The sequence below is a fragment of the Mytilus trossulus genome, chromosome 6 (genome assembly GCF_036588685.1).
Source record: "Mytilus trossulus isolate FHL-02 chromosome 6, PNRI_Mtr1.1.1.hap1, whole genome shotgun sequence".
NCBI lineage: Eukaryota > Metazoa > Mollusca > Bivalvia > Mytilida > Mytilidae > Mytilus > Mytilus trossulus.
In genome coordinates this window covers 55165212-55181022 of record NC_086378.1, presented here as the reverse complement: position 1 = coordinate 55181022, position 15811 = coordinate 55165212, and the positions used below count along the sequence as shown (strand labels likewise).

Here is a 15811-nt window from a genome sequence, read left to right as displayed (position 1 = left end):
TTCATATAATGCTGTGAACACTGCGTATAATACTGATTATTAACATAAGGCAGTCGTGGCGTTCCATATTTTCTTATCAAAAGCGAATTTGAGCTATCATGTTTCAAAAAAGATTGTGTAGTACCTGCTGCACTGATTTCCATCACTGAATAAATACCTTAAGATGAAGAGATGTTTTAATTTTATTATTTATAAGGCAATTAATTTCGTAAGGATCATTCTTATTTCCCGATCTGTGATGAGGTGAAAAAAAATGCAAATTTTTCAAATTTAATTTTAGATAGAATGCATAGCAAACTGTTCTTTGAAAAATCTTGCTGCCGGAGGGACACACGTAAGATAAATATTAGCCTAAAAAATATTTTCACAAATTAAACATTAAAACTTGTAGCATTTATTTCATAAAAATCGGTCATATAATAATTTATCAATATTTCTTTTTATAATGCTGTTAGGGGTAATGTTGTTATGCCCCACCTACGATAGGAGATCGCCATTATGTTTTCTGGTCTGTGGCTCCGTTCGTCCGTCCGTTCGTCTGTGCGTCCGTTCGGGTTAAAATTTTTGGTCAAGGTAGTTTTTGATAAAGCTGAGGTCCAATCAACTTGAATCGTAGTACACTTGTTGCTTATGATATGATCTTTCTAATTGTAAAGCCAAATTAGACTTTTGACCCCGATTTCACAGTCCATTGAACATAGAAAATGAAAGTGGGAGTTTCAGGTTAAATTTTTTGGTCAAGGTAGTTTTTGATGAAGCTGAAGTTCAATCCACTTGAAACTTAGTACACTTGTTGCTTATGATATGATCTTTCTTATTGTAAAGCAAAATTGGACTTTTGATCCCAATTTCACAGTCCACTGAACATAGAAAATGAAAATGGGAGTTTCAGGTTAAAGTTTTGGGTCAAGGTAGTTTTTGATGAAGCTGAAGTTCAATCAACTTGAAACTTTGTACACTTGTTGCTTATGATATGATCTTTCTAATTGTAAAGCCAAATTAGACTTTCGACCCCAATTTCACAGTCCACTAAACATAGAAAATTAAAATGGGAGTTTCAGGTTAAAGTTTTTGGTCAATGTAGTTTTTTTAATTTAAGTCCAATCAACTTGAAACTTAGTACACTTGTTGCTTATGATATGATCTTTCTAATTATAAAGCAAAATTGGACTTTTGATCCCAATTTTATAGTCCACTGAACATAGAAAATGAAAATGGGAGTTTCAGGTTAAAGTTTTGGGTCAAGGTAGTTTTTGATGAAGCTGAAGTCCAATCAACTTGAAACGTTGTACACTTGTTGCTTATGATATGATCTTTCTAATTGTAAAGCCAAATTAGACTTTCGACCCCAATTTCACAGTCCACTAAACATAGAAAATTAAAATGGGAGTTTCAGGTTACAGTTTTTGGTCAATGTAGTTTTTTATGAAATTGAAGTCCAATCAACTTGAAACTTAGTATATATGTTCCCTATAGTATATTCTTTCTAGTTGTAATGCCAAATTAGATTATTACCCATTTTTACGTCCCAAGGAACATGAAAAAGGATAGTGCGAGTGGGGCATCCATGTACTTTGGACACATTCTTGTTCGTTTTGAGATAGAACTCTGTTTCGTCCCATCAGTGCGAGTTTTTATAGGCTGTCAGTTGAAAGACTTTCTATATCTTTTTAGCACTGATGGTTTTATTTTACAAATAAAGTAGTATTTATATAATAATTTAAAATTTTGAAGACCACTGTACCTAGCTTGAATTCTATTTTTTTCTACAAAGGTGTTTTTGATTTGCGTGAAAATTTTGTTCATACGAAATTATCCCTACCCCCTCCCCTCCCCCATTACCATGTGTCTATTAAGGGTCTATTCCATATGTGTGTGTGTTTGTTTTTTAATCTAAGTTTTATTTTCATCTTTTTGGTATAAACATTTCCGGGCATTATTTTAACTATCTATAAGGAATAGTTTTCAAAAAAAGAAGCTACTGTGCAGAAACGTCTAAATGACTCCATTGGGCATAATGGCTAGACATAGAGAATGCTTTCCGAAAAAGAATGTAAGGTCAAGATGTTTATGAAAACACCTGACTCATTTAGACATTTGTATGAACTTATATATCTTTTAGATGTGTTAATTTGGTATTATAAATGCACATTTCCTATTTATATTACACATTTCACCTACGGAATGGAAAAAATAATAACGTTTGGACATAGTGGCTAGACATGCGATTTATTTTCATAAAAATACTGCTTCATGAAAAAGTTTTATTTACATTTGAAACTTTGAAAATGCTTATCTTTTTCAGAACTTTCTATTGGGTATAGATTTAATATGATTTGATTCAATTATGGTGATAACAATAAAAATCGAAATTTGGTTAACTTTCCTCATAACACATAAAGACAGGTTTCTCTGCTGAATACTTCGTTGAGGATCCGGACTTGCTTAAAATTTCAGCTAACGCCAAAAAACCGGGTATGACATTAGAATATAAATCTAGTAGGAATTTGATGGACTAAATTTCGCAGATTACATGTGCAAAATTACAACGGAAAATTAATTTTATTTAATCTGAAATGTAAAGTCCTATTAATATATAAACGGAAAAGTAAGATTTGTGTGAGCAATCATGAAAATAAACTATATGGTTAAAAAATTTACAGAATTAACTTAAAATAAGAAAAACATGTCAAAGCCTTTCTGTAGATATATGCATGATGGTGGATTTATTTTGTATATGCGAATGGTTGCTGTTTTAAAATCTCAGTATTATAAACGTATCATTTGAACATGTTTAATCCGAACGCAATTACCGTGCGTACGTAACGTCTCATGCCGGCGCAGTGCTTCAATAAATGCAAATATGTACAATTCCAATAATAAAACGATATTAAAAGGAAACCTTTTTTCACAATAAACCAATAGCTGGAAAGAAGAAGACGACACATATACATATCCCCCGCAGTAAGAGTGCATAGGATTAATCACCAACGGTCATTATAGTACGTCGTTGTCCTTTATTACAAACAAATGTTTATGGTGTCTTAGTCAAATTATCCGTTGACCTGTGAGTTTCGTATACAATTTTATAGATTGTTACTATAGTATTCAAATATAAATTGAAATAAAATATATAATGCTCATAATTTTATATTATATTCCGTCTCCATTATTTGACACTTCCTTTGAATATTAATAAGAGTTATTTACGAAGAAAACCTAGTTGTCAGCTGTATCCTGTCAGGAATAATTTTTATTTTAAAATAATCAATTTAAAGTTTGAGACAGTTTAAGATAAACAACCAACTGACTAATGCAAAGACAAGTAACAGAATCAACTTCCAATGATCCATTCACTGAAAATCGTATAGATTCTGATAACAATCCAGTTCCTGAAACTCCCGAATCTTACCTTGACACAGACAATGAGGAATCTGGATCATTATCTGTCAGTGCTACTGTAGCAGGAGCTTTTCAAAATCTGATCAGCTGGTCATCAAATCAATTGTAAGCCTGCCTTTGAAAAATTACACATAAGTGAAAGTATTCCAAAAGAGTCCTGGGTTGTGCTACATATGTACAGTGGGTCTCATTGGGGTCTAAGCGTGATGCGGGATTGCCTATTTTTCGTAAGCGTGACACGGGAAAGTCAAATTATTGTGCCGTGAAAACGGGAAATGAAATCCAGCAGGACTCAGGGAAATTATTTAAAAAAAATAGAATTGCTTACGTACATATCGTGCATATGTACAATGTAAGCGGGATAGGGGAATCTGACAAAACTGTGATTCAGCGGGATCCGGGATCAGAACCCCCCAATGAGACCCCCTGTACATGCGCTAGTCCAAAAAATTATGAAGTCCTTGAAGGCTTTTTGTTTCTCTGACGCCTTGCAAGATGTCATGAATTAATTATTTGGACTAGGGTGAAGCGTACTACATTATACATACATAACATTACAAATACCCTGCAAAATGTATATACTTGGAGTCTAAATTGAAAACAACGTTCAAACCTATGATCGTGTTGGATAAAAATCGCAATTTTTACACTTGTGCATGTAACAAATGCACAAGCAACATTTTCCAAAAGATCAAAAGGGTGAAAAAATATATTTTAACAATACGCATTTGACTAACAGGTGAAAGAGCTAATGTTCTAATTAATCCCTGCTGACTGTCATTGACGATTGCCAAATAAATTAATAACAAGGTGTAACAAAAAAGATCTCTATATAAATTTAATACTACATGTAAGTAGAAAACAATAACACAATGAATAAACTTGCTGCAAAGATGTAAACCACAAAATGAGGTGCTAAATTTTTTACCCCATATCTGGATTTCAACAATATATAATATATGTGAAGGATTCTAAAGTGTGATAGTTGTTTGTTTGCTAAAATAGGATATTATATCAGCCTTAAGCATGTTGAGTTTTATGGATCAATATAGGATGAGGGCTTCTGAAATAAAAAAAAATTAATGTTTAAAGGATATGGATGCTAATGAATAGTCTTAGTATAAAAGCTAGTACATGTTAACCCTCTTGCTGCCAGAGAGACACATGTTTTCACACTGACTGTGCTGGAGGGGCACATATGTCTATGTTTTAATTTATGCAAGCTTCTCCTCATTGCTGTATCTTTTTCAAATAAGAGACCAAAGAATATACCGTATAATTATACCCCCGCTTTAAAAAAGGGGGTATACTGTTTTACCTCTGTCTGTCCGTCAGTCCTTCAGTCCGTCCGTCAGTCAGTCCGTCCCATGAAACTTTCGTCACATTTTTCTCAGGAACTACAATACAAGGATTTCTGAAATTTGGTTTCATGGTTTATCTAAGTCAGCTATACCGTGTGATGCGTTTTCAGATTGATCACTTGACAACTTCTTGTTTACCGAACACTTGTATGATTTTACACATGATAGCCAAGTTGAAAATTTTCGTCACATTTTTCTCAGGAACTACAATACAAGGATTTCTGAAATTTGGTTTCAGGGTTTATCTAAGTCAGCTATACGGTGTGATGCGTTTTCAGATTGATCACTTGACAACTTCCCGTTTACCGAACACTTGTACGATTTTACACATGATAGCCAAGTTGAATTTTCTCAGGAACTACAATACAAGGATTTCTGAAATTTGGTTTCAGGATTTATATAAGTCAGCTATACCGTGTGATGCGTTTTCAGATTGATCACTTGACAACTTCCTGTTTACCAAACACTTGCATATTTTTACACTATTAATATTATCCACTTGCGGCGGGGGTATCATCAGTGAGCAGTAGCTCGCAGTTTACTTGTTTTTTTCTTCAATGGGTCCCATCATGGCATGAAGTCATATATCGAATGACATACAATGTAATTGTTGGACATCTGACGTCACAGACGTCATGGACATCAAGTTATCATATTTTCTGGCACACTTAGTCATTGTTAGTGCAACCTTGAAAACAACTGGCAGCAAGAGGGTTAAGGTAAAGCATATGTGACAGGCTTTATAATTTACCGGTAGGCTTAAGTGACTGTTACTACATGTACATGTATATATAAATTACAAATGAATTAAGGGGATAGACCACGTTATAAATGCTAAAAAGGTAACTAAAGGTGTCATATTACTTCATGATCATGTACTATAGTTCCTGAAAATTAATTTTGAATAATTCTGGCATGTTGAACATTTGGATGATCATTGATGATTGGTGTAGCTTGCCATTCATGAATCACCTGTTCACACAGTTTATCAATAATTTGAACACCTCCTCTGACCTGTCTTACACTGTAACAGTCGGAATACATTTGTAAGTTACATTTATTTGTACACATCATGGAACAATGTATAACCTTTTTTGTTTAAAGAACTGTTAATTATGTCTTAATCCAAATTCCTTTCTTACGTCTATAATTTCGCAGAACATCAGACTTTAGCCTATATAGAGGCATCACACTTAAGCACTGACCATTGCTCTTGAGTGTGACCATCATACTTTAGAGTCATACATGTACATACATAATATACATTTGTATGTAGTTGATTTTTATTTAATGGAATCTTTCTTTTAAACCAATATAAAGATTAACCCTATTCCTGGCTGAGGGACACAGGTTTATATTTTTCATGTTTTGAATAGACTAAAATTTTATTTCATTTTACCAACTTTTTACTTTATGCAAATGTACACACAATTTTATTTCTCAAGACCCAATCAGAGGTTTGGGAATAATCTGAGTAATTAATAGATAGATTACCTTCTCTGTGGTAAGACATCTTTGTACTCAATCAAGTACAGTGAAGTAAGAGCAGCTAAAAGAAATAAAAATGAAACTACAATTTGTGCAATTTTGAGAAAAAAATCAATTATTTATGTAAATGATGTACATGTATCATTATCGTGATTATTTTATGCAACAGATTATTTTCTTCAAATTGTAAGCAATTGTAAGTTTGACTTTACTTCTTTTAGCGAAGCTGCATGTTTAGTTGCTCTTACTTGATTAAATATCAGTATGTCCTATCACATAAGTTGGTTATATAAAAGTCTTTTAAAGCACACATGCATTCTGCTGTGATGGTTCATAACTGTTTCTTTCAAATAAAACATCAGTTTAAACAGTGTTGCATGTATACAATGGTATATATAGTATTATCAACAGAATTTCAATGTAATGTCATCAGGTGATGACATGACATGTTTTATACAATTTTGTAGATGTCATAGCCAGGTAACTGGGGAATGTGTCAACGAAACAACAATCCAACAGGTCTAAAAGTAGAGAACACCCCAACACAGTGAGAAAATCCCGCTTCAACTGTCCCCTTATCAATATGTGTAATACAATGTTCATGTACTACAATGCTATGTAGTTCATTGAAAATTGATGTCACATCAAACTCCAAAACATATACATAAATTAATATAAATGATCTAAAATGAAAACAAGACATGTTCATTTTTTTAACATAAATAAGGCCGTCAGTTTTCTCGTTTGAATTGTTTTATATTGTCTTATCAGGGCCTTTTATAGCTGACTATGCGGTATGGGCTTTGCTCATTGTTGAAGGCCATACGGTGACCTATAGTTGTTAATGTTTGTGTTATTTTTGTCTTTTGTGGATAGTTGTCTCATTGGCAATCATACCACATCTTCTTTTTTATATGTATATAGAAAATTCCTGGCAAACCAAATGGGCAAAGCATGTTAAGTTTGTTTTGAAATATCAGGGAACTGATCATATTATCAATTTTTAATTAATGTTTTATTTATTGAAAAATATGGCTGTACATGTAGCTATAGACATGATAGACATGATAGATACACCACAAATTTACTCAAAATATTATCACATTGTACAAAATGTATTGATGTTTAACATGTATAAGGAAATATGGCATGATTGCCAATGAGACAACTACATTAATTTAACCTGATACGACAATGAAACAATTTAAACAAGAAAAATAACGGCGTAATTTATTTATTAAAGCATGTTAAAAGTATAGGTTGTGGTTATCTGAACAGAAATTTACTCATTGAAAGTATTGAATCAATGATTTAAGTTAACAACGTATGTGCAAGTTTTTCATTTTAATGACTATTAAATGTTGTCAACACTATAAAAAAAATGGACATTTTAACATATATATATATATATATATGTTTTACTCCAAGTTTTCTGTACATTCTCACAGTGATTTTTTTTTAGTTTTTTAGGGCTAAAATTAAAAGTTAATGAACCAACTCCTGTTCATTTACATTGCTTTTTTTTTTTGTGGTAAAGACAAAGTATGATTGTACCTCCCATTCTGTTCAAGACAAGTTAGTTGGATGTCAAATGAATTCCACTATTTTCATTAGCCCTGTAATCCATTCTAGACTGATCATGTTAATTAGTGTTTGTTCATGGTACCTACTGTACATTGTGTATGTCTAAGTTTTGATAAACTATTTATTGTGTAGTGCATGTACATGTAGTAATTAAATTTAAAGAATATCGATTGCATAATAATGAAAGTTTGTCCTTGTCTCTTTTTTTTCTCACCTTATTGTAAGATTAAAATATATGTAGGCTAATGTAGCCAAATAATTGCAGTATTAAACTATATCTCTTGTTTTATAAATTATTTTTGATAACGATCCAAAATTTGACAAAGTAAAAGCTGTCTGAAATACATGCATTTCCCAATTTTACAAAATATGCTGATGACATTGAATATTAGATAAATATGTCTTTTTAAAAAATTAAGGCAATTAGGCTTGTAACATCACAAAATCCAATAGATAAAACCTACTGCAGATTACATGTCCATTAGTAATATGACCATAATGACCTACATTATGTACATATAGCAAGATTACCCATGATTGAGGGTCTAAACAATCAGTACCTATTACAATTTCAAGCAATAACATACTGGTACATCATGTACATGTTTAGATATGATTTTTCATAAAATGTTACCTTATAAAAATGTTACTAAATTAAATTTTATATATAAATATAATAATAAATAGATTTGAATTGATTTCCAGTTAGATTGTCTTTAACCATGTATGTGTAACATTATGGCTAAATATATACATGTATGTAAAGGAAGTGTTATCTTACAGTTAAAAAATTTCCCACGCTTACTTTAGGTTTATACTCCTAAATACATATTTAAATGTAAGTACTAGATCTACTCATAGTGATTAGTGGACAATTGTATGTCTGTTTGTCATTTTTGTTTTGACCATGGTATTGTTTGTCAAATTTTGGCTGATGGTTTTTTGATAATCCCCTTTTTCCCTTCTTTCATTTGTCTTTCCCCCACTTTCTTTATATCATGTTTATTTATACATATATTGGGAAATGAAAGTTCATATTCAAATGTTTTAAATTTAAATCTATTGAGACATGTACATTCATGACATTTGTAAGTTAATTTTAAAATGTGTACATTTTTTGGTGACATGCAAAGGATTTGTTAATTGTTTTCACGATACATGTAACAAGATTGGGAAACACTTTAATATATGTAAATATAAGTGTTCATAATTTATGACATGATTTTTGTCATTCATACTGTTTTCATTAACATGTATGTATATATATATATATAATACATGTGCTGTTATCATGGTTATAAGATAAACAAACCAGTAATTCATTCTTGATATTAACCTTAAAGTTTGATTATGAGTGTGGTGATTTAAATGTGAATGGAGAAATACCTGTACTTTAAATCCATTTAAAAAGTAGTTAAGATATAAACAATTTAGGGTCAGTTGTGACTAATTTGCTGAATTTGCAAAACAAAAGATAACCTTTTGAACTCTGAAATATATTCATGAATGTAAGCAGATATCTTTTATAAAATCTTTTTAAGCATATATACAACATTTTACAATGTAATGTATAAGACAATAAATCTGATAACTTCTTTATCACCTGTACAGGTGTATTATTGACATAATAAGTGGACAGTTATTGGGTCACTGGAACTACTATTTCCAGTGTGTAAACTTTGACCTCGATCACCTTACAAGACATGCCATGTTGTGACCACTCATGTGTTGAAGCGTTAATTTTAAATGTGTATTGCTCAATTACATATAATTGGTGTGAAATAACAGGACATTTTAACCTAATGTTATGGTTTCCGAAACAAAACATTTGACTTAAGTGTTCAAATTATTTTTAATGGACCGGAAACTGGCCTTTCACTTAAAAAAGAATTTTGAAACATATAATTCTGATGGGAGTCTTGTTTAGAAAATGTACAAATGAGTGATAAAAAAGTCTTTATGTCACAATAATTAATGAATTTTGTGTGAGGATTAATACCAATCACTTTGATATTTAGGATATTTGCTAAATGGATTAACTCACTGAATGGAAATGAAAAAGAACAACAGTTTTCCGCGCATGATAAAGCAGCTGATTGTTAAAACACCTAGCTTTAGGTAAATAGTAAAATGCAAATTTTGTTTTCATTAAATTGAAATAGAAATTAAATTTTGAGCTGAATTGGAAAAAGGTAAACATGACATGTTATTTTTTGTTTTTTTTGTTTTTTTTGTTTGTTTTTTGCAAGGATAATGAAAAATATGCCTGCAGTGTTAGAGTTTATATTTGATTGTATTACAAAATGTACATGTTCAAATTAATATTATTTTTGATTGTATAGGTTATTATATAGACCTTTTTCTTTAAACTAGAACATGTGCTTATGTATTGTGGTTGGTTAGAGTAAGGGGAAGGACTAAACGTATATTGCAACAAAAAACTTAAGGTGTTTAATTTTATAATGATACACATGATACAAGGGGAAATCTTTTGTTGCCACAGTTTTAATCCTGGCATCAAAAATCATTATTTGATTTATGGTAAAGTTCCTTTTGTCCACTCAACCCCAATTGTGAAATTTCTTTCCATTGATTTAGGGGTATAAAGCACAGGCACTTGTCTAAAAAAATACCTACACTTCATTGAAACAGTGTTATGTTTAAGTACATATAGGTTATGTTTTTTCAGAGACAAGTGGCTGTGGTATAAAGAATTGATTTTATTATACAATGTATCAAATTTTGTTAAGGATTTGAATTGCCCCACAACAATGCACAAGGAAAACCATAGTAAATTAATCTTCTTATTTTTAAATTACATTTCAGTTTAGATATATAAGGCCTGTAATTTAAGTGGATTTGACATCCATATCTATGCCTGTACATGCCTATATAGATACACATTATTTATATGGGGTCATTTAATAAGGCTATTAACAATGTTACGTAACCAGGATGTGTAATGTGTATTATAGTTAATGTAATAACTTATACATGTACATGCTATAAAATATATACATGATATAAAAACAATTATTATGTTATACCACATGGTCAAAATGGAGTTTCAGTGTTCTTAATTCAATATACTCAGTAAGTCATGATAGATATATTTGCAAATTTTATTATTTTCTAATAATCGTTTAAATTAATTTTTTTTTGAAAGTTATGTATGTTTTTAAGTTTCCACAGTCATGACAGACACAGGCCAAAAATGTTTTACATCTTGAAAATTGCATTTGTATTTCCTATTTACATGATTTAAGTGATTGATTAAAAATTGAGTAAATCCTTCCATTAAAAACATAAATATCTACAGTTTCCTTGCAAGAATTTTTAAAATTTTGGTTTAAATTATATATTTAAACACAGTTATACATTTCTGTAAAAAAATATACATAGCCTGGCCTGGGTGCATATGTATAGCATGTGTAGAAATTTTAAAAATTTGTATTCAAATTATTTTATTATTAGTTATGTATGACTTCTCAGTAATGAATCATCAAACAAATAATTTGTAATAATCATTATCATGATTATAGATTGCAAACTTTTATGAGTTTAACTGTCAAAATTTTATTAAAATTAGATCTGAAATATTTTTTTCACAGTTTAAACATGGTTAAAAGAAGAAAAAAAATATTTATATGAAATATACATACTAGTATGTACTGTTTTTGTAAATCATTTTTTTGTACATGATGTAAAGCATAATTTTTAAGATGTGAAACTCTTTTGAGCTGAGTTTGAATTGAAAATTAAATTGCATTTAATCTAAATGAATTTATTGACATATTACACAAATAACACATGTTACATATATTATAATAGTTTGAAATGTCTGCAGTCACCAGAGCATACAGGATTATGGAATAAAATAAGAAATAATGAATCCAGTTTGTAATCACTTGGTTGTTGGACAGCATTTTTCTCTCAGAAAAGAAACAGGGTTTGTACATGTTGTACAGTTTGTTCTAGTGTTGTACAGGGTTTGTACATGTTGTACAGTTTGTTCTAGTGTTGTGCTGTTGTACCACTGTTTTCCGATAGGGGAGGGTTGATCACTGAAATACATGTTTAACCTCAACAAGTATATGCCTGTCCCAAGTCAGGAGCTTTACATTTAGTGGTTGTCGTTTGTTGCTGTATATCATATTTGTTAATTGTTTTGTATATATATATATAAATCAGCCTAGTTGTTTTTGGTTTGAATTTGTCATTTCAGGGCCTTTTATAGATTGCTATGCCATAAATTTTGCTCTTAGTTGAAGGTCATTCATTGTCCTATTGTAGATCTATAACTTGTCTCATACCACATCTTTTTATTTTCATAATATCATTTATACCATTGTCCTTTGGTCACTGATGGATGGTAACATATTTCTTTGGCAGTGATACCACATCTTTTTATTTCTGTCTGGTAGCCAATGGCTAGTAACTGCTCAACTCTGTCGGTCATGTTGTCATGCAGTTCATCAATTCAAAAAGACCTTGGGAAAACAAACTTGGATATAGTTTTCAAGGCTTCTATGACATTGTATGAGGGGGAAAAGGAGGGGACCTGATCCCAAATCACGGACTTAAAAACAAGAAATCCCGAAATCCCGGGGTTAAAAGCATGAAATCCTGAAGTCCCAAAATTCGAAGAAAAAAAAAATCCCGGATCTCGAAAGGGTCAATCCCAAAATCCTGAGCTTAAAAACACCCGATCCTGGAGTCCCAATAAAGGTCATATCCCCCCTCTTCTATAAATAGAAATGATTTTGTATTTGTTGGAAATTGAAAATGCTGACTCAGAGTGTGGGATTTTCTTGCTGTGTTGAAGACCATTAGGTCAGGTTTTGAGGCGTTTTCTTGTCTGCTCTTTTGTATGATCGTTCTCTTTGACACATTCCTTGTTTCCATTATCAATCTTATTTAGTTCTGCAGTGCAGCTTCTTCACGTTTGTATAAAATTTGAAATTTTAATCAGATATATAGATATCAAATATCAAAATGTGAGTTTTGATTATTGAGATATTTACCTAGTGGCATTATTCTCATTAATAAAAACCTCACAATAATTTCAGAATTTACAACAGTAGCAGACTATACATGATCAGAGGCGGATCCAGCCATTATAAAGGGTGAGGTTCCAACCCCCGGAACCCCCTGGATCCGCCAATGATGATATACTTTTGTAATATTTTTCAAATCATTTTATTGTTTTTATTTTGACCATATATATATATATGCATGACGACAGAGAAACAACTGCAAATCTGCTGTAATTACTCATGTTACTATCATGCCTATACATGTAGCTATAGCAGGTGGTTATAATTACATGTAAATGAAAAGGAGGTTAATTGTCCCATTTTATAAATTGTATATCTACTACCGCTACTAAAGTTTCCTAATAGATCCACTCTTGCCCTACTTGTTTGTCATGCAATATATGTTGTTTATACTTAAATTTTGTAAATGTACAAATTATGATATTAATATTGATGATTATATTAGATAAGTCTGATGAAATAATAAGATTTACTAGGTCGTCATATATAACATATATAATCAATACACCAAATTGTACTGGTGTTGCATAAATCATGAAATCACATAAAAACATAATAAAATAATTGATTTCTATTTAACCATGAAATTTTATTGTTTATTTTAGGAAAAAATCGGGAGACTCCACACCTTTATCTGAGGGTAGTCAAGAATCTATGAATCTTGTTGGATCAGACATGAGTAGTGATTCTCCAGGGTGAGTGAAATCTTATGTTTAAATAATCTAATGTTGGATCAGACATGAGTAGTGATTTTCCAGGGTGAGTGAGTTAAATCTTATGTGGAAATAATCTAATGTTAGGTCAGACATAAGCATGATAAGTAGGAAATCTCGATGGTGAGTGAGTTAAATCTTATGCAGATATAACATTCTCAATCTGACCTTGTTAGATTTTATTCAGTATACTGGCTAAAGATATACTTGGAGGGTTGAGATCTCTAAAAATATGTTAAACCCTGACACATTTTTTCCCCTATCCCAAGTCAGGAACCTCTTCCCTTTGCCAGTCTTGTGTGTTTTGTATAAATTTATTTTAAATTTGATTGATTTGTATGTTTCAGGGTTAAGTCATGTCAGTTTTACTCATAGTATACAGATGTACTGGCTACAGATATATTTGGAGGGTTAAGATCTTACAAAACATGTGTAACCCTGAATCATACATTTTTTGCCTGTCCAAAGTCAGGAACCTCTTCCCCTTGCCAGTCTTGTGTGTTTTGTATTTTTTGTATTATTTTTTTGTTCCTTTGCATGTTTCAGGGTAAAGTCGCAATAAGTGTGGCCTCCCTTTCTCTGACATTATATATATTATTGTTGAGGGGCCTGTGCAGTATTTCCTCTGTATTGAAGACCCATTTGTGGCCTTGGGCTGTTTTCTTTTTGCTCTTTAATCAGGTTGCTGTCTCTTTGACTCATTCCCTTTCCATTCTCTAGCTATTCTCCATAGAGATATTTCTGAAAGAATCACTCGTAAAAATTTGTATCGTTAATGTAATTGTAAACATTTGCCACCTAATATAAATTGGTTTTTACCTGAACCACCTTCTGAGTGTTGTATATATATTTCAAAGTATACAGAGATTATTTCCATTAGTACATTGTAATATATATTTTGTACTTAAACTTCATGCACTAAGGGCAGGTGCACTTGGTTCTGCTTATTTGAATTCAAACTATATAGCTATTGAGGCTTTCTCATAAAAGAGAAATTTAAATTGTATTTTGTGTTAGATTATATCTACACAGGTATGTTAATAGCTTTTGTTTTATATTGTAAGTCTTTTATAAACCATATTTGTAAACGAATATATATATTTCATGTATCATGTATATGTTATTTTCCATTGCAAATATTAACAACTAGAGAATGTTAAATACCCCTTGACATATATGTGTATATTAAAAACTGATTATATTTTGTTGGATTTTAAAAAAAAAGTAACCATTATGGATTAGAGTTAATTTTCACCCTTGACTGAAAAAAATAAAAATCTGAGATTTTAATGTGAAGTATTATAATAAATCTTGTCACATACTTCTGTTATAACCATTTATATGCTTATAGAATTTATTTGACAGGAAGTCTGGAAGTCCGTCCAAGAACTCCTCGTCCAATGAATGTACAGAACATCAAGTTGCCAGGTTATCGTGTGGTGACGGTGAAAAATCAGCCCCAGACCTTCTCACTGTCACAAGATCTGAGGATAACGAATTTCTTCAAGAAAAGGTAGTTTTGAGGACCTCATCATTCAAAAGAAACGAAAGATCCTCATCTGCTAGTCTTGGTGTGAGATCAGGAAATACAGAAACTAATATGAGGTCAGAACGATCTTCATCAGCTAGTTTAGCCTCGGGTTCAAGGGCAAGTGATATAATAGTATCAAAGTCTGACAGGTCATCTGGAAATTCAACTCTAGGGTTAAAGGCCAATACCAGTAGTAATCAGAGGTCTTCAATAGTGATAGAAAAGTCTTCTGATTCACCTGGAAGTAGAAGCAGTGTTGAGTTAAATCACCACCATTCTAGGGAGCATTCATTTGAAAAATCGTTAGAAAATATTATTGACAAGTGTTCAGAAAAATCTCTTGATCTCAATTTGACAGTTGATTCTAAAACTGATGTTAAAAGTGGGTTGAGTGACCCTTCAAAGTCACTGGATGAAGCAGCAAGCTCAACATCAGCCAAGAAATCAGAGAAGAAGAAGAAAGGTACACCATGGTATTCAGCGGTAAGTTAAATGCCTTCTGTCCATTTAAATGATGTTTTCAAGTTTGTATTGTAAGATGTATAGACATATATATGATGTCGATACATGTACCCTCTTAAAGTAACAGAACCCCAATGGTTGAATTGGATATCAACATTATGATCTTGTTAAAACAACATGAACAAGATGTCCACATCTGTGTGAGGGACGTAT

The 15811-nt window shown here is 31.5% G+C and overlaps 1 protein-coding gene across 4 annotated transcripts in view; it reads left to right on the top strand.

The window, feature by feature from the left end:
• The first annotated feature begins 3218 nt into the window (after window positions 1-3218).
• Window positions 3219-15811, top strand: part of LOC134721552 (protein Aster-B-like) — a 46050-nt gene continuing 33457 nt past the window's right edge. Inside the window, exons 1-4 of one of the 4 annotated variants that reach the window (XM_063584649.1) lie at window positions 3415-3507; window positions 9854-9953; window positions 13498-13587; window positions 14971-15619. In XM_063584649.1, the coding sequence (XP_063440719.1) occupies window positions 9883-9953; window positions 13498-13587; window positions 14971-15619 (810 nt within the window). In that variant the 5' untranslated portion in view covers window positions 3415-3507; window positions 9854-9882. Of the gene's footprint in view, window positions 3508-9853; window positions 9954-10784; window positions 10929-11707; window positions 11785-13497; window positions 13588-14970; window positions 15620-15811 lie in introns of those variants that run through there. The other 3 variants (XM_063584648.1, XM_063584651.1, XM_063584650.1) reach the window with 3 other exon arrangements.